This window comes from Equus quagga, chromosome 11 (genome assembly GCF_021613505.1).
Source record: "Equus quagga isolate Etosha38 chromosome 11, UCLA_HA_Equagga_1.0, whole genome shotgun sequence".
In the NCBI taxonomy this organism is placed as follows: Eukaryota; Metazoa; Chordata; class Mammalia; order Perissodactyla; family Equidae; genus Equus; species Equus quagga.
The window spans coordinates 19,166,637-19,192,529 of NC_060277.1; the positions used below are offsets into that span (position 1 = coordinate 19,166,637).

At 37.9% G+C, this 25,893-nt stretch overlaps 1 protein-coding gene across 1 annotated transcript in view; it reads left to right on the plus strand.

Moving 5' to 3' along the window:
• The first annotated feature begins 322 nt into the window (after positions 1-322).
• Positions 323-25,893, plus strand: part of FRK (fyn related Src family tyrosine kinase) — a 103,276-nt gene continuing 77,705 nt past the window's right edge. Inside the window, exon 1 of the mRNA XM_046674435.1 lies at positions 323-1,301. Within this exon, the coding sequence (XP_046530391.1) occupies positions 931-1,301 (371 nt within the window). The 5' untranslated portion in view covers positions 323-930. The remainder of the gene's footprint in view (positions 1,302-25,893) is intronic.

Consider the following 25,893-nt stretch of genomic DNA (forward strand, 5'->3'; position numbering starts at 1 on the left):
GTAGGGACTCAGTGGTTCCTTCCCAGTTTCCCTTTGTCCCGTGACAAATACCTAAACACTTGCATTTGCCTTTTTATTTCCCCTAGTGGTGGCAAAACAATCCTACTCATCTTTGTGGGAGGAAAAAAAAAAATCTCTGCCCTTAATTTCTGTGTCGGGAGCATGGCAAGACAAAAACCTACCTGGGCTAGCCTGTTTGTCCAGGAGTATGAATTTTGGCAGCTGCTTTTAAGAGTTTGGCTCCCTGGTGAGGGCGCTGGTCTCTCTTGAGTGAGGGAGAGTGGAGAGGTAGAGAGGACGGCAGTCTCGTTTAGATCAGACAAAAAGAAACCAGGAAGTAAGGAGAAATTATCACAGTCTGTTCCTAGCTCAGGATGTTAAAGGCAATAGCCTCAGCTGGTTGGTTATTCATTAGCAAAAAGAAAAGAGCAGTGGGGGTCAGGACTGGTCAAACTACAGAGCCGGACTTGAAGCAGGGAGAGAGCTCCTGGCAAAGGCAGGCCGTGGAGATGTTACCTGGAGTTAACATCTTTCTCTTCTTAACTTTTCTTTGGGACAAAAGGCAAGATGTCTCTTTTCTGTTCTCAGACATTTGTCTAAATAAAGCCTGCTGAGTTTTATTTTTGTTGTGGGATTCCCAAGCAGACAAGAAGAGAAGGCATCTTCCCACTGAGCAGCTGCCCAGCTCTCACTCGGTTGTGCTCTGGGACAGCAGCTACGGCTACAGAAAGCAAACCGGTGAGTTCCTCCAAGCAGGGCTTGCCGCAGCCAGGTCTGTTGGACTGTAGCAAAACAGGGCTTTGCACACTCTCTGCAGCCTGGTGAGTTGGTGCTGATTTCAAAGCTGCCTGGTGGAGGAATAGAAAGTGGATCAGCAGAGACCAAGGGAAGAGGGAGAAGCCCCTCTCTCCTCCTCCGCACAGGTGCACCATGGGCAACGTCTGCCTGAGGCTCCGGGCGTACTTGGAGCCCTGTCTCCCCTGCTTGTTCCAGGAGGCAGACAAGCCCGTGGTGATTGAGAACCCAGGGGCCCGCTCCCTGCCTGATGCTCCCCAGCCACCAAGTCAGGAGCCTGAGAGAAGCCATGGCCATTATTTTGTGGCTTTGTTTGACTACCAGGCTCGGACTGCAGAGGACCTGAGCTTCCGCGCTGGTGACAAGCTCCAAGTCCTGGACGCTTCCCACGAGGGCTGGTGGTTCGCCAGGCACTTGGAGAAAAGGGGAGATGGCTCTGGCCAGCAACTGCAGGGCTATATTCCTTCGAACTATGTGGCTGAGGACAGGAGCCTCCAGGCAGAGCCGTGAGTAGTACAAATCACACTTTCTCTCTCTACTCTGAGGGCGGGTGATGAGTTTTCCTTTCTACCTGTCTGCCACCCCCTAATTTTGAAAGAGCTGCCTAGGAAGTATGAGGAAGTACTGGCAAGAACCTTCTAAGTGAAACACACCTCTCCTGCTAAGAGAGAGTGAAACTTGCAGGTAATTATTGTTGAACTGACTTCTAGTACAGTATGTATACCCACAGGCCCTGCGTGCATTTTCATCAGCATAAACAAATGGCACCGTTAATACGCGACGTTTTCTTTGGTAGTAAAATAAGTCAGCCTCATTTTAACAGCACTGTACTTCATTTGTGGGTATATCACAGATCTTCCTTCAGCCACATTTTAAAATCTAAAGTCCTGCTCTTTTTCTTTTTTTAAACTTTTGAAGCATCAACTCCAGCCCTAACTCTAATCTTAAATCCTTTTCATTCTGATAGGCAGACACCAGGCTAACATAGATGATAACATTTAGAAGATGCTAATTTTTCACTATGTTTTCCCAGTGAAATCATTACTAGACGTTTTTCTTTGAACCCTAGATCTGGAATTATGCTACCTAAATTATGATATCTTTTGGTTTTTATTATGATGGGAAACTGAGCAGCTACAGATATTTAGTAAGTTTAAATAATAAAAAGAGTGACAATATTTCCCCAGAGGAGGAGATAAAGACTTTACCCTGATATTTGAATAAGTCCTATGAATTATAGTGGAACAAAAGAGGAGAATTTTATGTACTTATTCACTTATCCATCCATCCATCCATCCACGCAAGTGCCAGGCACAGTAGTGGGCGTGAGGGAGTAAGGCAGGCGGAGGGGAAGGTTATGCTGTGGTGGTTGAATATGAAGTAGGTAAAGCATGGTTTGACTGTGGATACTTGGGGTCTGGTGGGTTGAGAAACAAGTGGAGACTGTATTGGCCCTAACTTTGATGCTGCCTGGTTCAATAAAATCCGAAACTGGGCATCTCTCTCAGGAAATGGATTCATTTTATAGAATGGATCCTTAGTCGAGGCACCTCTGGGGATTCACTCGTTTTCTTGTGTAAGTGTTTCTTTCTATGCGAGCTGCAGCATCCCTTACTAGCCCAGGGAATACGATGATGAGGAAGAGCCGTGGAGCATCATGGCTGCCTTCCAGACTCAAATCCAAATATTAAGAAGGGTCTTATTTTATGCCTAAATAGAAATGAATTGAAATCTAGGCTTTTGATGAATGAAATTGATCAGTTCTCAAGTGAGAAAATCACCTGTATGAACATTTATTTTCTGTGATAATCTATAGGAGATATCTTTACTTAGTCGTTGAATGCTTACTTGTGTGCATTTATGTGTTTTCACTACTATATGATTTCCATGTAAGATGTGGTATTATGTATGTGTTATAGTCAGTGTAATATAGGTATATTATTAGAATAAATATCATAATATTAATATTAGTGTCTTGAATTCATAGTCTACTAGTTTTAAATATATTCAATTCATTTAACTGCTTAGGGCCTGTTTCCTCATCTCTAGGATCTCTGGGGTCGCCTGGACCTCTGGATTTCCTGATTGTCTGGGAACATGAGCTCTTATGTTTTGTATGTAGTGGTTCAGCTGCATTCATACTTGACAGAACTATAAATGCTGAAGAAAGCAATGAACTGAAACAAGACAAGCCATTCAAAAGTGATAACATTCTGGGTAACAGGCTCAAAGCACAGTGTCCTTACTTATTTAGATTCCCTTTCCCTAACGAATGTGAAATAAGGCAACTAAAGTATTGTGGCTATTTTTTGATTCTCAGGGGCTATCTGTAGCCAAGAATACTTTTTTCCCTCGGCACGTAACTCCTGACCTTTCCTCTTGGAATTGGTTCTCAGTAGTGGTCCCTCGTGTCACAACCATCCTAGATGTCTAGTGGGCTTCTCTTGGGATCTTCACATCCACTGGAATAGAAACCTGAGGCCCAGAAGATGCCACTGTTCTGCCTCCTGGTCAGCATGGGCTACTTGTTTCCTTTTAAGTACATGCCATGGCCTTCACCTGTGACCCAGGTTACTAGTGAGGGTTCTTGCCACCAATGGTTAAATTGCTTCAATACTATTAGTGCAGGTAGCTGTAGCCTCTAGAATTCCACTCCATTTCAATAGAAGTGATTTTAACTTAGTCTTTTGAGTGAGGGTGTCCAAGTGGCCCACACAGTGCCATAATACCTGGGGAATTATACAAAAACAACTTCTTTTTTTTTTTTTTTTTTAAGGAAGGTTAGCCCTGAGCTAACATCTGCTGTCAATCCTCCTCTTTTTGTTGAGGAAGACTGGCCCTGAGCTCACATCTGTGCCCATCTTCCTCTACTTTATATGTGGGACACCTACTATAGCATGGCTTACCAGGCAGTGCCATGTCCGCACCCTGGATCCGAACTGGTGAACCCTGGGCCGCCGAAGTGGAATGTGCGCACTTAACCACTGTGCCACTGGGTTGGCCCCCCCCGCCCCCAAAAAACCTTCTTTTAATGTCTTTCTTCAGTGAGTTTTTTCAAACCTATACTTCATTTTTTTATGGATTAGTGTGAAAATTAGTGTAGTTTATTTTACAATGAGCTCATATATAACAAGTGAAGATTATCGTTTATAATCATATGTGTGAGATGAGAGACAATGGGAAACCAATGAAAATTGAGTCATCTAGTTCCTAATTAGACCAGTTTAGTGCAATGTATATTAGTATTCATCTGTTTATGTCTTTATTCTTTCTGTCTTTATTTTTGGTGAGGAAGATTGGCCATGAGCTAACATCTGTTGCCAATCTTCCTCTTTTTACTTAGGGAAGATGGTCCCTGAGCTAACATCTGTGCCAGTCTTCCTCTACTTTGTATATGGAACCCTACCACAGCCTGGCTTGATGAATAGCGTGTAGGTCCACACCCGGGATCTGAACCCTTGAACCCTGGCTGCCGAAGTGGAGTGTGTGAACTTAACCATTATGCCACCAGGCCAGACCCACATGTCTTTATTTATTTATTTTCTTTTTGAGGGAGAGTAGCCCTGAGCTAACATCTGCCACCAATCCTCCTCTTTTTGATGAGGAAGATTGGCCCTGAGCTAACATCTGTGCCCCTCTTCCTCTATTTCATATGTGGAATGTGTGCCACAGCATGGCTTGATAAGCAGTGCATATGTCCACACCTGGCATCCAAACTGGTGAACCCTGGGCCGCCGAAGTGGAGCACACAAACTTAACTGTTACACCACCGGGTGGCCCGCCCATATGTCTTTATTCTTGATTTGGGTTAATAAGAAAACTACAAATACTTCTGGAGTTATTAGTGCCAGGGCAAATCAGTTGAAGGTTTTAGTATATGGTTAGTTTATTTGTTTGTTTGTTTTTTTAATACTAGAAAGTAGACATGTTAAAAAAAGAACCAGACTATTGCTAAAAAAAATAAACAAATTTAATAATTGATTATTATTCCAGTTAGAAATGCTTTACCTTTTCTAAATATCTTGCATTAGTGAAATAATAAACATATTCTCAATGATTTATCTTATCTCTAGGAAGAATCATTGTATTTATCTTATCTTCAGTTTGAATTCCTAGGTCCTTTCAAGGATGAGTGTTTTTCTCCACATCTTCAACATGAAATCCCTCAAAAACCTTACGCTTAGAGTTTGATTACTCAGAACTCTCTTTACAATTTTTTTTTTTTTTTGGTGAGGAAGATTGGCCCTGAGCTAACATCCGTTGCCAATCTTCCTCTTTTTTTTTTTCTTCCCAAAGCCCCAGTACATAGTTGTATATCCTAGCTGTAAGTCCTTCTAGTTCCTCTATATGGGATGCTGCCACAGCATGGCTTGATGAGTGGTGCATAGATCTGCCGCCAGGATCCAAAATTGTGAAACCTGGGCCACTGAAGTGGAGTGAGCAAACTTAACCACTATGCCACTGGGACGACCCTCTTTAACTTTTTTATTCACAGAGTTTTTAGACATATAAAGTTCACCCAGAAAATAATAGTATGGAAATTACATAGAAATTTTAGCCAAGAGCAATGGCATTAAATTCCATTGCTTTTATTATAAAAAAGTTCAAGTAATGCAATATATTGATGAAAAGCAAAATGATCAGCAATAGTATGATTTATGCCCTAGCATCATTTGTCTACAAAGAGTTAAAAGTTGTGTGCCTGATTGTTTAAGTGTGCTTTAGGTGGTGTCCACTCACTTTTATGCTAAACTGGACTAGGATCAGAAGTATTTTGTGGAAAGCTTTTTCTCCTCTTCATTACCACGTAAAGGTAGATTATTTTCGATTCTTCTCATATTCACCATTTTAGGGGTTACCCAGAAAAAGAAAGCAAGAATAAATAGGTGTAACTTGTAGTTTTGTTGGTAGTTTATGCTTATGGGATAAAAGCGTTAGAACTTTTGTGAAGTATAAAAGGAGTGGGATTTCTCTCCGTCTGTTTTGGGCATGTTTCCCTACTCATGCTCCTCTTTACTGTGTCAGGCTAGAGTTCTGGCAAGATTTTATCTAATTTAAGGTCATGGCCATTGTCTGGCTTGAAGAAAGTAGCATGGAGAAATAAAGTGGTGTATTCTCAGAAAGATTCGCCACCTTTTTAGAATAGAATTGCACTTCACAATTTGGTGATTGAATCCTGCTGAGTTGAATAACTCTCCAATGCAAGTTGTACACAGTGTTCCCACTTATTTTCAACCTAGATGTCAGTAGATTTCTTTCTTAGCTGGGATATGAAGCCAGCTTTTGAATCTTAATTAAAGGTAGAGGAAGAATGTGGTTGAAAACTAAAATTGCTGTTAAGAAAGAAAGAAAGAAAAAGGCATCAGGATACACACAAACCTATCTGACATAACAGATTTTGTCTACTTTCAGTAGTTTATGTCACTAGAAAATCACCTATGGGCAAGCAGTCCCCCACTTATTCTTTATTCGGATCATTAATTTCTTTCCCGTTGTGCTAGTTTCCAGGGAAGACTAAATGCATACGTGTGGAAAATGAAAATAACGCATTTCCAGTTTCTCTCCTCTAAGACAAAGTATACTTAAATACCATAGTTTTAGAAACTAAGTAAAAAAGAGGCTTACATATATAAGGAAAGTACATTATAAGTATACATATTGCTGTTTATCAAATTAAATGTTGTGGATAAATCCAAGATAAGAGTTTTAGGACAAATAATTTCAATCAACAAAAGCACATTTAGGTATTTTGAGTTAATTAGGAAAGTCTATAATTAGACGACTGTATTACGTATAGAATTATGGTGTATTCTCTTCTCCCTATCATATGATGTAAAATAACAATATGACAAATATATTGCTAAAATAATTAATCAAAACCTTTATATCTCAGGTATAATATTATGTGATTTTTTCATGTAAATATAACTGTACTATGTTTATATTAATATGTGTTTCCTTAATTTGTTATATAATGAATTTTTATATAAATTGTCATATTTTACATAAAATGATAATTAACTGATAAATTAAAATAAACTTTATAAGAATAATGGCAAATTCATAGAAGTGAGGAAAAGAGGAATCAATTGAACTGAGTTAAAATCACAGTTGAAGTAGAAGTATAATTGATAAAAGTTTAAATAGTTGATTCATATCAATAAAATTTGATTACATGCATCTCAAAATACCTTTGAGAACAATGAAGTGACATAGTATGGAGTCATTAAAACGAGTCAGGAGTCATTCTTAACCTTTTCTAGGAAAATTGATAAAATTGATCATACTTTAAAAGTTTCAACTGCAATATGCCATTCAGGACCACTCTCTTTCTATTAAAGGTATTGATTATTTTTTTCTTTCAGGTTTTCAACAAATTACTAATGAGGGAAAAAATTTTGTGAGTGAAATAGCTCATAAACTACGGTGCTTCCGTCCTAAAGATTAGAACTGAAATTTTAACTTGATTAGTTCATTCTTTTTTTTTTCCCTCTTCTCCCCAAAACCTCCCAGTACATAGCTGTATATTCTAGTTGTAGTCCTTCTGGTTGTGCTACGTGGGACGCCGCCTCAGCACGGCTTGATGAGTGGTGCTAGGTCCGTGCCCAGAATCTGAATCAGCAAAACCCTGGGCCACCAAAGCAGAGCATGCAAGCTTAACCATTCGGCCACGGGGCTGGCCCCCCAAATTCATTCTTTGACAAAAGAAAAAATGTTTTATTGGTTTGTTTTTTTCAATTTGGTTTGCTTTTAAGTGGATTCACTTAAATTCTTGGTTTGTCTCTGTACATACATCCTTGTGTTACTTTTTTTTTTTGAGGAAGATTAGCCCTGAGCTAACCCCTGCCACTGATATTCCTCTTTTTGCTGAGGAAGACTGGCCCTGAGCTAATATCTGTGCCCATCTTCCTATGCGTTATATGTGGGACGCCTACCACAGCGTGGCTTGACAAGTGGTGCATCGGTCCACACCTGGGATCTGAACCGGTGAACCCTGGGCCACGGAAAGCAGAATGTGCGAATTTAACTGCTGCGCCACCAGGCCAGCCCCCTCATGTTACTTTTTAATGAATAAAAATCAAGCATCTTACAAAACTGACATTGTCAAAGTAGACACAACCTTTTTTATACAGTAAATTAGGACTAACTTTTGTTAAGCAACTTCTGTGTCCTGTGCACTAGGTCTTAAGGTTCCTGAGAGAAAAACAAACAAACAAGACTTTGCTTCAATTAACTCTGTCTGGTTATCAGCTCAGAAAATTCTCTTTGGATGTTCCAAAAACCGATACCACAGTAAGAATCTATATGATAAATAAAAATCAGGGCAATCTTTGGGTTCTTCTGGTACATATTTCAACTAGGTTCAAGCATTAGTGGTATAGAGTTTTAATTGAAATGTAATACTGGTCACCCTTTTTGATCTGGCCTGTGGTGTGTTTAAGGACACAGCCTATGCGCCCAGATGATTCGGATTTGAATCTGGCTTTGTCATGACTTAGCTATGTGATCTTGAGCAAGTAAATTATTTGATCCCTCTGCCTCAGTTTCTCATCTGTAAAACGAGAATAATAATGACACCTATCTCAAAGGATCGTTATGTGACATAAATGAGATTATGGGCGTGGCAGCCATGCACTGTGGAGAACTTGACGTATAGTAAAAGCCCAGGAAACGTTACCTGTTATGTAGCTGGCCAGCTCCTCCTTTACTTCTGCCTACATGGATCGTATACTGTACACCCCTCTCTAGCCTCAGCTCACAACATTCTTTTCCTGTGACAGGTCTGTCACACGCTGCGCATCTTTCAGTCTTTGTTCCATACCCTCCTTCACCTGCTGTCTTGGGCTTCATGTGAGTGGACTGTTCTCCCTGCCTGCAACCCTCTCCCTCCTCCTTTCCTGATTAACTCTCACTCCTCCTGCAGGTCGCTCCTCGTTTGTTCCTCTCTCTAAAGTCTCTCCTGACATTCTAGACCACGTTATGAGTCTCTGCGTAGAGCCTTTAGCATCCTTTGTCTTTATTGCTTATTTATTTTATGTGCGACTATAAGCTCTGGATGTGGGAGGTGGCAAGGGGGGCCATTGCCTTGGGCCCCAGAGCTTAGTGTGGTGCCTATGCATATTAAGTACTCATAAATATTGATTGGGGGAATGAAGAATGAAATGAATGATTCCTGATCTACAAATCTTAGATCCTTTAAAGAGGAGCTGACAGAGCCACCTCTTTTCTTCAGCTGTTCCACCCTGAGTGCTTTTTTACCCACCAGGAAAATCTGCTGAGTTTCCTCATTAAAGGCACAGAATATTTTGCACTCTTTTCTCAATGCGATGTTCCAGCCTTAATTTTTGCTTAGACTTACAGTCATAATAGCATAATTCAGGCTCCCAGAAATTAGTGGCTCCAATCTACCCCTGGGGAAAAAATACTTAGGGGGTCACAGACTGATTCGAATATTCTTTGTAATGTAGAATGAATATCAAGCCAGGAACAGATTATGAATCTCGTTGAAGTGATATCTAAAAATCACATATATACATATTAAACTCCACTGTGGTGATACTTAGAGTAAAAGAATTACTGACCTGAGCTTTTCATTGGACAGAGAGCCAAAACTCAATTTATAAAGTTAATGTTGTGGGGCCGGATTTGTAATTTCAATTTTTATGCCCAACATACATCATTTCAAATTATTACATGTATAAAATATTTGTCAGTTTGTGCATGCTGAAAGTTTGACTCCATCGCTGAATATTAATAATTTTCGCTATGTTCTAAAACATTACCAAACAAAATAATTTCATGTTCTTTTTACTGCTTTTCTTACTAATGACTTGCTAATTTCTCTGTAGCATTCTCTGACTCCCATTTTTAATGGGGGCTCTTAGAACTTCCAGGCAGTGGGAGGATCGTGCCAGTTTCTCTGGGGAAGGTCGTTATGCAGATTAATAACAGTGTGGATGGTATTTCATACCTCCTTATGGCTATTTTCCTGAAGCCTGCAACTTTAGTATTAGCTTATGTGGATGTTTCTTTGAAGATTAACGTAACCAAAGAATTTTGCTAAAATGCATAGATGCGAATGTAGAGCTGGATTACCCACCTTCTTGCTTATACGGCTAATTTCACATGCTGGAATAGACTGTCCCTTGTGTAAGATCTTTTTTGTCGTGATGTCATTTTTTCTACAAAGTTTTTCAGTTATATTTTTTCCTGTTTAAAAGTTGAATTAATTTTAGCATTAGATTCTTCAATGTTTTTCTGTATGTCTTCTTTTTTTTTGTATGGCAAATTTTATAGTGCCTTTAACTTCTGACTAAATTTTTCAATTAGTGATGTTTTTCATGAATTCTGTGCCTTTTTAAGGGTAAAATGAGAATGCAATTCAAGAAATGCCATTACTAAGAACTTTTGAACTTTAAGTATCTAATTTTAAAGACATTTAGAATCATATCAAAATAAATACAAATGTTGCATACAACATTGGCTGTATGATTTGATGATTCAGAAGAATTCCATATGATTCCTATTAAAGGCCAGTATTATTGATGGATTTAAATTTACTGTAATGCTCTTCTGATCTCACGTATATCTTTTTTGCCATTTCTGAATATTATTTAGTAATGACAAACCAAGATTCCCATTACAGGAGGGACATCATCCTGTAAGCTGGAAAATTGTGCTCCTTGCAAAGTCACTGTCAGGAAATCATCTCTTGAGGGTGCCTGTGTCATTTCTGTGAAGTAGAACTCAGGATACTTTCTCCAGAATCTTTCCAGCATTTCTAGTCATTGAAGAAGATAGAGTCTATGGGATTCATGTATCTATTCAATAAACTTTTTGTACATATTTACTTTATTAAAGGCACTGTTTTTGTACAGTGCGAGATAGCAAAATGCATAAGACAATGCTTCTTCTCCAGAAAATTTTATAATCTCTGGAGATAAACCAAGAATGTATGTCTGTGCCCTTTAGTCAAACCCACCAGGATCACACCTGTAGTTGTTTATTACTCGTTGCAGTGAAGGAGAACACACACCAAGGACAACAGTGCAGCATCTCAGTAAGAAGATGGTAGAAAGGATGCATTATAGGATTCGGGGGTGTGATTTTGCGGAGGGTTTAAGGAAGCGGGGCTTTGCTCTGGATTGATTGCTGTCCAGAAGCAGGGGTAACTATATGATTGTAAATCTTAGTAAATCTTGTTGAGAAGGAGGGAAGACTAGTTTGAGATTAAAGCTGTAATCGGTAAAGAAACAACAGTCACTTGTATTAGCCAAAATAGGTGGGTGTTGGGGCATTTTTGTGGTTGGACAATGTCCCTGTTTTTCTGGGTGTTCAGACATGATTAAGAGTAATCTGACCTTGTTTTTGTCGTGATCCATCATGGTCACAGAGTGGCCTTGTCTGTTGTTGATTGTCCTGTCAGATTATTTATGTTCAACAGGAGAACACCAAGGCCTAGTCATAAGTGCCAGGCCAGCTTCTGGATGTCAGGGGCTGCTTCTCTCATTCTCAGCAGGAATAAGACAGATGTTGATAAATGCCATAAGAGTAACACAACTATCTATCATGTAGCTTGCACTTAAAAAAATCACTGTTCAATGGATGAATGAAGAAACAAATACATGGATGAAGGTGTGCAGAAGTAGAAATCAGTCCTGGTCTGGGGAAAATCATGCCTTACTTTCAGAGTTCAACTCATATGACCCTATTCCAAGAAGCTTTTCCTAACCTTCATAGGAAGAATTAATAATTTGTTTTTTCTATGATTTTGTATTTCTTGTTAGTAGAGCGATAGTTAATAATAACTGACACTTACTGAGAGCTTACTATTGTGTTACTTGCCACATAACTTTGCTTGCATCACCTTATATATTCAGCTTTAGGAGGTAGATGCTTTTATTATCTCCATTTACAGATGAGGAGGAAGCTTTACAAATGAAGCTACAAGAGGTTAAGTAAACTGCTCAAGGCTGTACAGATTATAAATGATAAAACTTAGATTTGCCTGCTTCTGGCCTACCTCCAGAGTGCTTTGGTCATATAATGGCTAGTTGTAAAACTTGCATCTTTCATATGAAACTGTGAAGTCTTTGAGGGTAAGATACTTGTGTTTCCTGTATCATGCCTGGAAAACTATTTAACACAGTGCTTCTGCTCCAGAGAATTTATAATTTCTGGAGGTGAGACTATCTATTTCCTCCTGAAATTGTAAATTCCCTGTAGTGGAAGCATCGTCTTATTCGCTCAATGCTTGTTGATGAGACAGTTCAGTACAAGTTGTTGAACATGGAGAAAGGGAAGTAAAAGTATGTCCAGGGAATAATAAATTGTATAGTTTAGTTGAAGCATTCATGGAGAGAGCAATGAGAAATAAATTTGGAAAGAGAGGTTGGGATGAGCTTTTGGAAAAGACCGTGTGTACTGGTTTAAAGAGTTTGGGTTTTATCTGACAGGAAATAAATGGAAAGCAGAGCATTGAAAAGACTGTGATGTTGTAGGAATGGTTTGGAGAAGATAGAAGGTGGGCAGGAAGAGGGAAATTGTTCCAAAGGTCCTCAGTGTGAGGTTAACAGGGCTTAATTTCAATTTGTGGCACCATTAAAAAAAGAAGAGTAGGAATATTTCATGAATGAAAAACCAAGAAGACTCAGAGTAAGGGACATAACCAACACTTTCAAGTGTCTTTGATGTGCTAAGCATGCAAAACTGTGTATACAAGCTAACTTAGTCTTTATAAGAAGCCCTGCAAGGCAAATTTTCTTATCACTGTTTTTAGGATGAGAAAATTGAAACTAAAGTTTAAATAAATCCAAGAACATTCTTCTTTGGTAAATAGTAGAAGCAAAACTACAAATTAAAAGTAGGAGAAGAGGAAGAGAGAGAATTAAAAAAATATGTGATTTGGGACCAGATGAAATATTAAGAGAAACATATGTTTCATAGTAAAGTAATTTTTATTGAAGGGGCATGGTTGAAACAGGAAGGAAGACAACACATTCCCTTTTAGGCATGTTAAATTGAAGTATTAGTAAGTTATCTCAATGGAAATATCCAGGAGAAATTTAGAAATACAAAATCGAGGTAAAGAGACAAGTCTATTTTGTAAAGATGGATTTTTGAAGGCATTTGTGCAGAGGTATTATAGATGTCACAGAAGTATAAGAACCACAGAGTATTGTAGACTTCACAAGGGTTATAAGAACCATAGAGAGAGACCCTAAGAAATGGAAGGGGACCAAAGATCAAATCTTTAGAAATGCCCATAATGTAGGTGAGTAAGTGCAGTGTGTAGATTGTAGTAAGGACCCGTGTGTTCACACCTTCTTGCCTCCACACTCTTGGGTAGTCTCCTCTGACACTAACTCTGTTTGGCCAAGACTTGCTTCAGCCAATAGGACAGGAGCAAATGTGACAAAAGCAGAGATTGAAAAGTGTATGCACACTGGGGCTTCCTTTCTTACTGCTCCCAGAGTTCTGCAACTACCATGAAAAAACCCAAGCTAACCTTCTGGAGGATGCAAGACCGTGTGAAGAGAGGTCCTGTTTGTCCTACCTGACTCATCAGCTGACCAGAGACTCATGATCAAGCCCTGCTAAGATCAGCAAAGCCCATCCTAAATTGCCCACATTTAGATTTGTGAGTTAACTAAACAGTTGTTAAGAAGCAAAACTTAACTAATACAGGGAGGAAGAAGAGCCACTGAAGGAGACAATAAAGAAGAATTTATAGAAGTAGAAGAAAAACAAAGAGCATCTTTTTCAAAATAAGAAGATAGAATGTCAAGAAGGAGGTTTGGGGTCAAATGCTAAAGAAAGGTCAAAGTAATGAGGAAGAGGTAAAGGCCATTAGATATGCTGGAAGATGACTGGTGATACTAAAAACAATATGATAAAGGAATTATAGGTCATGGCAGGCAGTAAAGAGGGAGAGTTATAATGGGGAGCTTCATTCTCTATCTGGGACTCTGCACTGGGTGGCTTAGGCTGATTGAGCTATAGAAAAAGTACTGTATGATAAGGCTTTAAACATGTGACTTGGCCAACCTGGGAATCAGAACTGAGAGAAAGCGAAGCAAAAGCAGCAGTGGAACCCAGTTGCCTCCATCTCTGAACAGAGTCTGCAGGGTCCTAAGGACTATGTCTGTTTGGTTGAGATTTCCAAAGGGTTTCACCCTCTCTGTGGCATCAAAGTTGGTAGCTTTTCAACATCCTCTGGTGTGTTTGGAGGTTTGGCGTTTGGAGGTTGGGGCAGAGTGAGAATAGGTTAAGGGTTCATTGTTAGCTCAGTTTGGCCTTCCCATACTCAGAAAAGTTAATGAGTTTTTCTCTTGGGTGCTGTACTCCCAAATTTTGGGGTCATGTGGGAAGATTGAGCTCAGTTCTGGGTCTTAAAGTAAAGGCAGCAAATACATGTAACTTTTAAAGAAGCTTGTCTGTGAAGGAAAGGAGAGAGAGAGCACAGTATACTAAAGAGGCATCACCATCATCAGAACTTACTGGGAAATACTAAGTCATGTTAACAGCTCCTTCAAAATACTTCAAGACCTAATTATATACCTTGCGTCTGCTTTTCCATGGTATACTCCTTTCCTATGGTATAGTGCTAGTGTTGTTTTACAAAATGGAAAGAGTGCACACAGATCCACCTATTTCCAGTAAGGTTTTAGATACAACGGGAAATACACGGTCCTCTGCATTTTCCTAGAAGACAGATGGGGAGTGGGTAAAGTAAGCCCTGATTGTCTTCTATTGTATCCTGTACTTACAGGATATTCCTCTGCTTAGCTTCAGGCTGTTATAATACAGCGAATACAGTGATGTTTCAGATAAAAACAATACAAAAGTGACTCGGTATCTTGTATCTGTGTTATGCAATAGTTTATAGGAAAACAGGCAGATACTGGTTTTGATGCTGAATCACTTTGAACTCTGCTCTTATCAAAAGCTTAGCTTACAGAAGCACTAGTTTAGGAAAATGGAAAGTCATACTGTTGATTTAGTAGGTCTCGGTAAAATGGTAGAAAGCAAAATAGTTACATGATAATTAGTGGAGAGCAAAGAATCCCAACAGATGATTTTTCACTTATGATTCTTTTGGTACTTAATGAAACTTCTGATATCTTTTAAAGCACAATTGTCCATTTCCTAAAAATTTAATGTTAAAAAATATTCTAGTTTATCAAAGGCTTTGAAAATTTCATTCTTTTAAAAACATATTTGATAAATCCAAAAGAATATGTGCAACTTTAAAGGAAGTTTTAAAGCATAATGGTTAATGAACATCCATATAACCAGCTAGCCCATGACCTAGACTATTACTAATAATGGGCCTATGAGTGCTTTCTCTGCTCCATCCCCAGAGTAAAACTTTTTTTCCTAGAAAATGTTGATAGCAACTCAATTTCTAATAGCAAAAGACTAGAATCAATCCAAATGTTCATTAATAGGAGAGGGATAAATTGTGGTTTATTTATTCTATGAAATGTACAATAGTGAAAATAATGAGGTGAGTGGCATGCAACAGCATGGATGAATTTTGGAAGCATAATGTTGAGTGAAAAGAAAACTTCAAGCAATTGTATATAATATGATTCTATTTTTATAAAGTCTACAAATAAGGAAAATTAAATAATATATTGTTTGGGCATGTATGTTAGTAAACTATAAAATAAAGTAAGGAAATGATAAACAGCTATTTGATTTACTCATCTGAGTATTGTAGGTGGTATACTTCTGTAAAACATTTAAAGAAATGATTAGAAGTTGCTTATGTCACAAAAAATAAAGGGTAGCAAAAATGCTGGCCAAAAGGTCAAAAGAAGATAGTGTGATTGAACATACATAGTTCCTGACTCTACCTTCCTCACAAAATGATTTTCACTGAATTATCCTTTTATATTATCCTCCTAACATAAACAAGAAAGACAGAAAAACATATAGCTTTTGCAATTTATGTTGTCATTATCCACGATGACTTTTAAGGTATCCTTCCACCAAATTCCAATGACAAAGATCCTTAACCTGATGATCATGGACTCACAGAGGTTCCAGAGGGAGGCCTGAGATAGTCCATGAACTCTCTGAAATTGGATATAAAATTTGTGTGATGTATATTTGTGCAACTTTTTAGGACAAGGGGTTATAGGTTTTAAGATATTCTAGAGGAATCATGCTAAAAAAGTATAAGAACCTGTGTTATAAAATTAGTACAGGCAAAGTTTGTTTCTCTTGAAAAACTGATTTATTTCTTTATAGCAGGTAATAAGAATGTATTACACGTGACATTTTTCTTTACTCTTTGCTACCAGGAAGCTCAGAGTCCAGTTAAATGCTTGTTTACAGTAACCATATTTGACCTGAAGTCTGGCTTATTTTCTTCCTTTTCTCTCTCTCTCTCTTTTTTTTTTTTGGTGAGGAAGATTGTCCCTGAGCTAACATCTATTGTCAATCTTCCTCTTTATGCTTGAGGAAGATTGTCACTGAGCTAACATCTGTGCCAATCTTCCTCTATGTTGTATGTAGGTCCCTGCCACAGCATGGCTTGATGAGTGGTGTGTAGGTCCATGTCCAGGATCCAAACCCACAAACTCTGGGCCGCTGGAGCAGAGCATGAGAACTTAACCCCTATGCACTAGGCCGGTCCCCTCTCTCGTTTTTTGGATTCCTTTTTATTCTTATTCTGTAGAACATATATTGAATTTTGTAGGGGTCTGTTCTTATAACCTACTTTAATAAATAAATAATAATTTTTAGTCTAAACGTGTTTTATGCTTTAGAAATTTAAATTATAAAAACATTGTATCTTCATCTATGTACTAATTAAAGAATACGTTTTTTAAAATTGTCTTTTTGAGCTTGATTGAAAGACTAATTCTAAGCCAAATGTGACAGTTTGTTTGATCGAATATAATTAATGATTATTGGCTAAAAACCTACCTAGGCACTCCTTTCCCTCGCTCCTACTTTGCTTTCCTGGCTCTGCCAATGGTTGGTGCTGTCTCCTCTGCCTCTTACGTTGTTTGTTTCATTTCTTTTCAGTTGCAACAAGGCACACATCTTTGTCTGCTGGAGAATTGACACTACCCCTGCCCTTTCTCCTTGTTTCCAGGATCACAGTCAGTGTGAGTTGGTGTACACCTGTAGGATTCATTCTGGTTATCTCTTGACCTGCAGAGCGAGGCGGGAGAGTGCCCTCAGTAGGGGCCTCAACCTTGCGTGAGATCCATGTGCATTGGAGGAGAAAGACAAGGAGCTGAGAAAACAAGAGAGACGCAGGGGAGGAGGGGACAATGGTTTAACATGTGGGTAAAAAGAGCAGATAAATTTTTAATAAACATCAGAGAAGAAGATGTAAGGAGCCTACAGAAGATTCTATAAGCAAAAATAAAAGAAAATGTAGCTAATGCTTAAGGAAAACACATAAAGTGAGAATGTGTGAGAAACTAAAGAGAATAAGAAATGGGACTGATAAGCAGACAGATGATAGTATGGCTTGGTTTGTGGTTGAGGGAAGACCAGATAAGGGTACTGTGTTAAGTATGAAAATAAGTCAGAGAAATCTAGGCATGTAGAGAAGTTCATGATTCTTGGCTTATATTATTTTAACTGTGTTTAAAAAAAATATCCCTGGAGCTTTTGCATTTGTGTGACATAAGCGTTTATACTAAGGTAACTGTAACTAGATACAACTTTTCAACTCAGGCTTTACTGTTGGGTCCATAGTGAAGAAAATAAAATGATAATCCTTGTCACTGCAAATAACTTAAACTCTTTTCTTCCCTCATTCTACCTTCATTTATACATCCAAATGATGTATTACACTTTAGGGTTGATTATCTTTTACAGTGTGAAAAGAAAACTGTAGGAGAGGAAAACTTTTTCCTTCTTCCCTTCTAGGTTCTTTGACTGGTCTGATTAAATTGGCATCAGACAGATTAACAGGAGAAAAACAAATAAATTTTGTATGTATGGGAGCTCATAAAAATATGAGACTCAAAGAAGTGACCAGAGCAGACAACTTTTATACCTCTTAACCAAAGAAACAATAAATTTGTAAAGAATTGACAAGTCAGAGAAGTTGGGCTTGCGGTGGTAAATTCATGTGGAAGTAACATGGTTTGTTTATATAGCCTTGCTGGCCCTGAATTCTCTATCTCTGATGATAAGAATGCCTTCTACTCTCCTGGTACAGGGAGGGTACCTTTTACATGAGAGGTTTATTTCTTGCTTTCATGGGGTCAAAGGAGGATCAGAGCGTCTTTCTTGCCAAAGTGGCATATTTTGGGGTGGTGAATTTTTCTCTCCTTCAGAACCCAGAAAACTATACATACCTATCGTACAGACAGTGAGACCAAGGAAGGGACTTCAGGGACCTAAAAATGAATTGACTTCCTCTACTGAGGGTGAATTGGGTTAAAGCAACTTAATAGTGATATAAGAAGTCTTTTACATTTGCTGATGGACATTGGCTGTGTAGGCAAGGTGGTAAAACAAAAGACTTCTGTAGGGGAATTAGAGGAAGTTAATAGGCTTGCTTGGCTCAAGTGATTCAGAAAGTCTCACAAAGAAAGAACTGACACATTTGGGTGTGTCTGACATTCTCCATTAGGGCAAACCTGAAGAATGTAATAGTCAAAGAGATATTATGTTAATATAATATGTTAATAAAAACAACTTTTATTCTGACAACATGCTCACATGTGTAATATAAAACTGTTTTTTCAGGAGTTAAAAGAATAAATAGCTGAACATATATGGGGGAAGGTTTACATAATCTTCTCATAGACCCAGCAGTGCCTTTTCCTAGCACAGAGCTCACTTATTTCACTCATCTTATCTCTACGTTTCCATTTGCAGCTAAGTAGACTGATATTTATCTGTAAAGCTATTTTATTTATTTAATGGACAAAATAATATTGTTTTCCTTTACAAAGGAATATTTTCAGTTTACTTGACTTTGAAAGTAACTTAACAGAAGCTAATCTTCAAATGCAAAGGAAGAACATCTCCCAGGAATCTTTGCTCAGCAGTTCTGGGAAGATGTAATATTTCAAAAAGCATTTTATTTTAACCTTCAAACTGCCTTGTTGCAACTGACAGAGATCATTGAACACACTTAGTGATTTAGTTTTGTCCAGGGGGTATTATGAGAAAAATGACCCTAAGTTGGTTTTCAAACCCATGTCTTTATCCACTTGACATATGTTAGCAACTTTTGGTTGCTATAATTTTGGGCTGTTGTAAAGAAATAGGAGTATAAATAATGAATGGTTTAGTTTGATCCAACAGAAAGTAAGTGTATTTTCTGAGGGCAACCCAAGTCATTGGCAAAGTTCGCTGCATTCCTGGAGCTTACCTTATCTGATGGATCTAGACCCTGCTGAAAGAGGGGAGCACACTATCCCTATTACTGGAGGATTTGTCATGGAAAGAGGCTTTGTTCAAGCAAAGAAGGAAACTTTGTCATTTCTTCTTAAATTGCTGATCGATTTTCAGAAAGAAAGTATTTGGTCAGACAAACTTACTAGAATAGAGCAGACAGATCTCCTACTGTGTGTTCTTTTTCTGTTCAGACATATTTCCTAGAGTAGAAAACTGAAATGAAGTCATGTTTAATGGAACTTGAGAGGTAATCGTCATGAAAAAAGAGAGCCAGATGAAGAGAAATAGAGGGAATGAGGGCAAGATGGCGGAGAATGAGGAGAGGAATGGGGAGAGAAGGCAATACTTAAATTTCTATTACAAAGGAAAGTAACAAGTGTCAAACAATTTCTGTGAATGGTCTTCTCTCCTGTAAATAGAAACCATAGAAACAGACATTCACCTGCTCACTATGTATTTGGGAATAGTTGTTGCAACACAAAAATTCAGTCCCTATTAGCTTAGCCACCAATATTGAAAAAAAAAAAAGAAACAGTACAGTGGAGAATTAAGGAAAACATTTAGTAATAACTCTGTAATGAGGTCAATGACTTGGAAAATTTGATTGTAAGGAATAGCTACATGAATTAATGACAGTTTTCCTTGCTTCTTCGTTTGTTGATTCAGGCATTTCTTATGTTTAATTCAAATGTATTGACTATCATGCACAATACTTTGCTAATCAAATATGTTAGCAGAATTTTCAATCAATGCTATTAGGTAGAAGGTTTCTGAAAGTATGTTTTCTGTGGATGGGTAGGAGTGAGTAATGGTCATGGTCATATTGGAAAAGAATAAGAACATTAGCAAGTTTAGAATGTGCCTGATTCTTAAACATTCTGTGGGTTCAACTGAAATTGAATATATGGATATTGATTTCTTATAAAAATTCTTAAGTTCACCACTGTAATTTAAATTTTAATTAGTAAAAAATTAAATGATTTTTCATAAGTAATTTCTTCTAGGAAAGACATGCAGCAACAAACAAATAAAATCGAGATTCTTGACTCAAAACTACTCAACTCCTCTTCTCCTCTGGCTATTGCATGTTAATCTCCTCTTCTGTACAGCAAACCTGTTTTGTTTTTTTTCAAATTTAAAGGTGTGCTTTTTGGTGAGGTAGATTGGCTCTGAGTTAACGTCTGTTGCTAATCTTCCTCTTGTTGTTTTCCTCCCCAAAGCCCCAGTACGTAGTTGTATAGCCTAGTTGTAAGTCATTCCAGTTCTTCTATGAGGGATGCCTCTACAGCATGGCTTGATGAGTGGTGTGTAGGTTGCACCCAGGATCCAAACCCATGAATCCTGGCCGCTGAAGTGGAGTGCGCAAACTTAACCTCTTGGCCATGGGGCCAGCCCCTAGAACAAACCTTTGAAAAAATTGCTTATACTCAGGGTCATATTTCTTCTCTCTCTCTCTTTTTTAATGTTTTTACTATGGAAATTTTCAAACATTTACAGAAGTGTAGAAAACAGTACCCCATGTACCGTCACTCAGCTTCAACAATTACCAACATAAGGCAATCTTATCTCATCATTAAACTTCTTTTACCCCCACCCAACCACTGGGTGATTTTGAAGCAAATCCTAGGCATCATATAATTCTATATGTAAATTCTTTTGTAGGCATCTCTAAAAGACATGAAATACTCTTAACAAACAATAAAGAAACATAATTATAATAAGATGATTACTCCTGAAAAATAAAGTAACCCTAATATCATCAAATATCCAGGCAGTGTGAAACTTCCCAAAGTCTTATACATGTTTTCTTTTTTTGCTTGCTCTGTTTGAATCAAAAGTTTTGTGGATTTACTTTGTGGTTTCTTTGTGAATCCAAATAAAGTCCACACATTACAATTGGTTGATCAATCTCTTTTAACCTCGTTTAACATGGATCCCTCCTGTATGTTTATTTCCTTGAAATTTATTTTTTGCCTGTAGAGTTTCCCACAATCTGGATTTTGCTGACTAATTCTCTCTTGAACCCACCACAATTGGACTTTTACTCTTGCCACTCCAGGAAGCTACTTTTATCAAAAGTCTGCAGGGAAATTCCACATTGCAAAATCCATTGGTCAGTCCTTAGTTGTTATTATAGTTATCTTATCAACACTATTTAACATACTCGATACTGCCACCATTCTTAATGTACTTTCTTTTATTGAACTCCAGGACATCACTCACCTGGTTTCCTCCTGCACCACTGTCTGAGACATTTTTGCTGCCTCATTCTCTTCTGCCTGAGCCCTGAATGTCGGACGGAGTGCTGGGTCCTCTAACCTGGCTCCTCTTCTATGTCTGCCTTCACTTTCTCAGTCATCTCATTCAACTTGAGACATGTATATTCAATGATCTACTTGACATCACTATATCCAAATGGAAGTTTCCAAATTCCAGACATTTCCAACACTTCCAAAATTGAGCTCTTACATTCTTCCCATGAACCAGTCCCACAGAGTCTTCCACAGCTTTGTCAATAGCAACTATGCCTCCATTGGCTCAGGCCAAACGCTGACTTCCATTTTCCTTTCATACCTCGCTTCTAGTCAATCACATCGTTTTGCCTCCTCCTTCAACATATAACCACAAATCAACCATCTCTCACCAGGCTCTGCCACCATATGGTCCAACCCACCTTAGTCTTTCAATCTGACTTAGTGTGATACTCTTCTAACTGGCCTCTCTGATTCGACTGTTGCCCTAAATATAGTCTGCTCAACCGGGCAGGCAGAGTGACTCTTAAAATGTCAAAAAATTAAAATTACTTCCCTGCTCAAAATTCTCCAGCAGCTTCCTATCTCACTCAGAGTTAACTCCCAAATCTCCTTCAGTTATCCTATTTCCATCACTACGTCTCTGACTTGATTCTCATTTCTCTCCTCTTGGCTTCTTCTACATTTGCCACAAGATGTTTTTTTGGTGGGGGGGATGAATGTAGGTCTAACTGAAAATAATTTTGTAAAATTTTTTTTAGCATCTGGAATTTGAATTACTATTGCTCAATAAGCACGTTAAGAAATAAGGAGAATAACAACTCACTCAAATAGAATTTAAAAGTCCAAGGATCTTGCAGGTAGTCTCACAGATGTAGTACCTTGCTCTGTCCTGAACCATTGATCTATAAGGTGTGGCCAAATTACCCCTAAATTGTTTATTTTGATGTTAAAGGGGAAAATGTCATTTTTGGTCCACATAGATGTACATTCATCCCAAGAATATTGGAGAACACAGCCAGTTTCAGGTCTATTGATAGTGTGGGAAAGAGATTTTCGCTTAGATTTTGGAATTGAAGAGTGGCCTTTTAATTAACTTGTGCTGATGTTTCATCCGTGTTTGGCATTTCAAACTGAGTCTCATTAGTAAGTGGCAGCTTATGTTCCATTGTACAGTCTTGAGAACACAGACTTTCTTGCTCAAGAATGATGAGTGCAAGAAGGGAAAATCTGGGAGTTGAACAAAATAGTCTCTTGTACTTCTAATAATATCAACAAAAGGCTGTATTATTAATAATACAATAATTAACAGGTGTCTGGATTTCAGCCGTAGGCATTTCAAAATCTTTGACATTGCATTGTTTTTCTTTTGTTTAAATCTTCAAAGAGGAATTTTTCTTAATGAATTCATTGCAATATATGCACATCTAAAAATAGCTCTAACACAAAAAGTGGCATGAGTCAATTCTGTATTGTCATCATGTAAAATTACCTTCTGCATCTCAAATATGTTTGTCCCTTTCCTAAGAAATTAAACACAGACATGAAATATAAATGAATATGTGTTTGCTGTAATGCTACTTGACATTTTAGTAGTAATTAACAGGATTTGTAATATTAACTAACATTAATTAACAATGTAAAGTGCCTTAAACATGGAATGTAAGAACAATGCTGAATAGATTAAGCACATTCATCAATACACTTCGTGCCTATTAAAGATTCTTTTTGAATGCTGCATTATTGAACAAGTTTATTATGCCTACCACATGAATCTTGAGTTTTCTACTATACTTGTTCTATAAATATTGCTTCTTCCTTAGGATATGGTGTTGTTGGGGACAGGCTCCATGGTCTGAGTCAGCAGGGTTGAGAGAGGTACCACCCCAGGGTGAGAGATTGATTGGAGGTGTGGTTCTTGGAGAAGCAGAGCTTCCTTTTTAAAAATTTTGGCTGTTAATATTTTATTTTTTCAAAATGGACCTAAGTTTACTTTTTTCTGATTATGAGAACTATTAAATGCTCACTACAAAATGTTTCAGACAACACTGAAAAATGAGAAGAAAAATTCCTTCTTCTGGAAATTAAAGAAGAAATAAAAAAATACCTGGAAACAAATGAAAATGATAGCATGCCATACCAACTCATACGGGATACAGCAAAAGCTATATTAAGAGGAAAATTCATCGCAATACAGGCACATCTTAACAAACAAGAAAAATCCCAAATAAGCAACCTTAAAGCACACCTAACTGAACTAGAGAAAAAAGAACAAATGAAGCCCAAAGTCAGCAGAAGGAGAGAAATAATAAAAATCAGAGCAGAAATAAATACTATTGAAACGAAAAAGGCAGTAGAAAGGATCAATGAGACAAAGAGCTGTTTTTTTGAGAAGATAAATAAAATTGACAAACCACTAGCCAGACTTACAAAGAAAAAAAGGGAGAAAGCTCAAATAAACAAAATCAGAAATGAGCGAGGAGAATTAACAACAGACTCTGCAGAAATACAACAGATTATAAGAGAATACTACAAAAAACTATATGCCAACAGAATGGATAACCTAGAGGAAATGGATAAATTCCTGGACTCCTACAATCTCCCAAAGCTCACTCAAGAAGAGGCAGACAATTTGAACAGACCAATCACAAGGAAAGAGATTGAAACAGCAATCAAAAACATCCCAAAGAATAAAACCCCAGGACCAGATGGCTTTCCTGGGGAATTCTACCAAACTTTCAGAGAGGATTTAATACCTATCCTTTTCAAGCTATTCCAAAAAATTAGGGAAGATGGGAACACTTCCTAACACATTCTATGAGGCCAACATCACGCTGATACCAAAACCTGACAAGGACACCACGAAGAAAGAGAACTACAGGCCAATATCACTGATGAACATAGATGCAAAAATTCTAAACAAAATTTTGGCAACCAGAATTCAGCAATTCATCAAAAGAATCATACATCAGGATCAGGTGGGATTCATACCAGGGACACAGGGATGGTTCAACATCCGCAAATCAATCAACGTGATACACCACATCGACAAACTGAGGAATAAAAACCACATGATCATCTCAATAGATGCAGAGAAGGCATTTGACAAGATCCAACAGCCATTTATGATAAAAACTCTGAACAAAATGGGCATAGAAGGAAACTACCTCAACATAATAAAGGCCATATACGACAAACCCATAGCCAACATCATACTCAATGGGCAAAAACTGAACCCCATCCCCCTGAAAACAGGAACGAGACAAGGATGCCCTCTATCACCACTCTTATTTAACATAGTACTGGAGGTCCTGGCCAGAGCAATCAGGCAAGAAAAAGGAATAAAAGGAATCCAAATAGGGAGGGAAGAAGTGAAACTCTCGCTGTTTGCAGACGACATGATCTTATATATAGAAAACCCCAAAGAATCCATCGGAAAACTGTTAGAAGTAATCAACAACTACAGCAAAGTTGCAGGGTATAAAATCAACTTGCATAAATCAGTAGCATTTCTATACTCCAGTAATGAACCAACAGAAAAAGAACTCAAGAATACAATACCATTCACAATCGCAACAAAAAGTATAAAATACCTTGGGGTAAATTTAACTAAGGAAGTGAAGGACCTATATAATGAAAATTACAAGGCCTTTCTGAGAGAATTGGATGACGACATAAGGAGATGGAAAGACATTCCCTGTACATGGATGGAAGAATAAACATAGTTAAAATGTCCATTCTACTTAAAGCAATCTACAGATTCAATGCCATCCCAATCAGAATCCCAATGACATTCTTTACAGAATTAGAACAAAGAATCCTAAATTCATATGGGGCAACAAAAGACCCCGAATTGCTAAAGCAATCCTGAGAAAAAAGAACAAAATGGGAGGCATCACAATCCCTGACTTCAAAACATACTACAAAGCTACAGTAATCAAAACAGCATGGTACTGGTACAAAAACAGGTGCACAGATCAATGGAACAGAATTGAAAGCCCAGAAATAAAACCACACATCTGTGGACAGCTTATCTTTGACAAAGGAGCTGAGGGCATACAATGGAGAAAAGAAAGTCTTTTCAACAAATGGTGCTGGGAAAACTGGAAAGCCACATGTAAAAGAATGAAAATTGACCATTCTTTTTCACCATTCACCAAAATAAACTCAAAATGGATTAAAGACCTAAAGGTGAGACCTGAAACCATAATGCTTCTGGAAGAAAATGTAGGCAGTACACTCTTTGACATCAGTATTAAAAGGATCTTTTCGGACACCATGCCTTCTCAGAGAAGGGAAACAATAGAAAGAATAAACAAATGGGACTTCATCAGATTAAAGAGCTTCTTCAAGGCAAATGAAAACAGGATTGAAACAAAAAAACAACCCACTAACTGGGAAAAAATATTTGCAAGTCATATATCTGACAAAGGCTTAATATCCTTAATATATAAAGAACTCT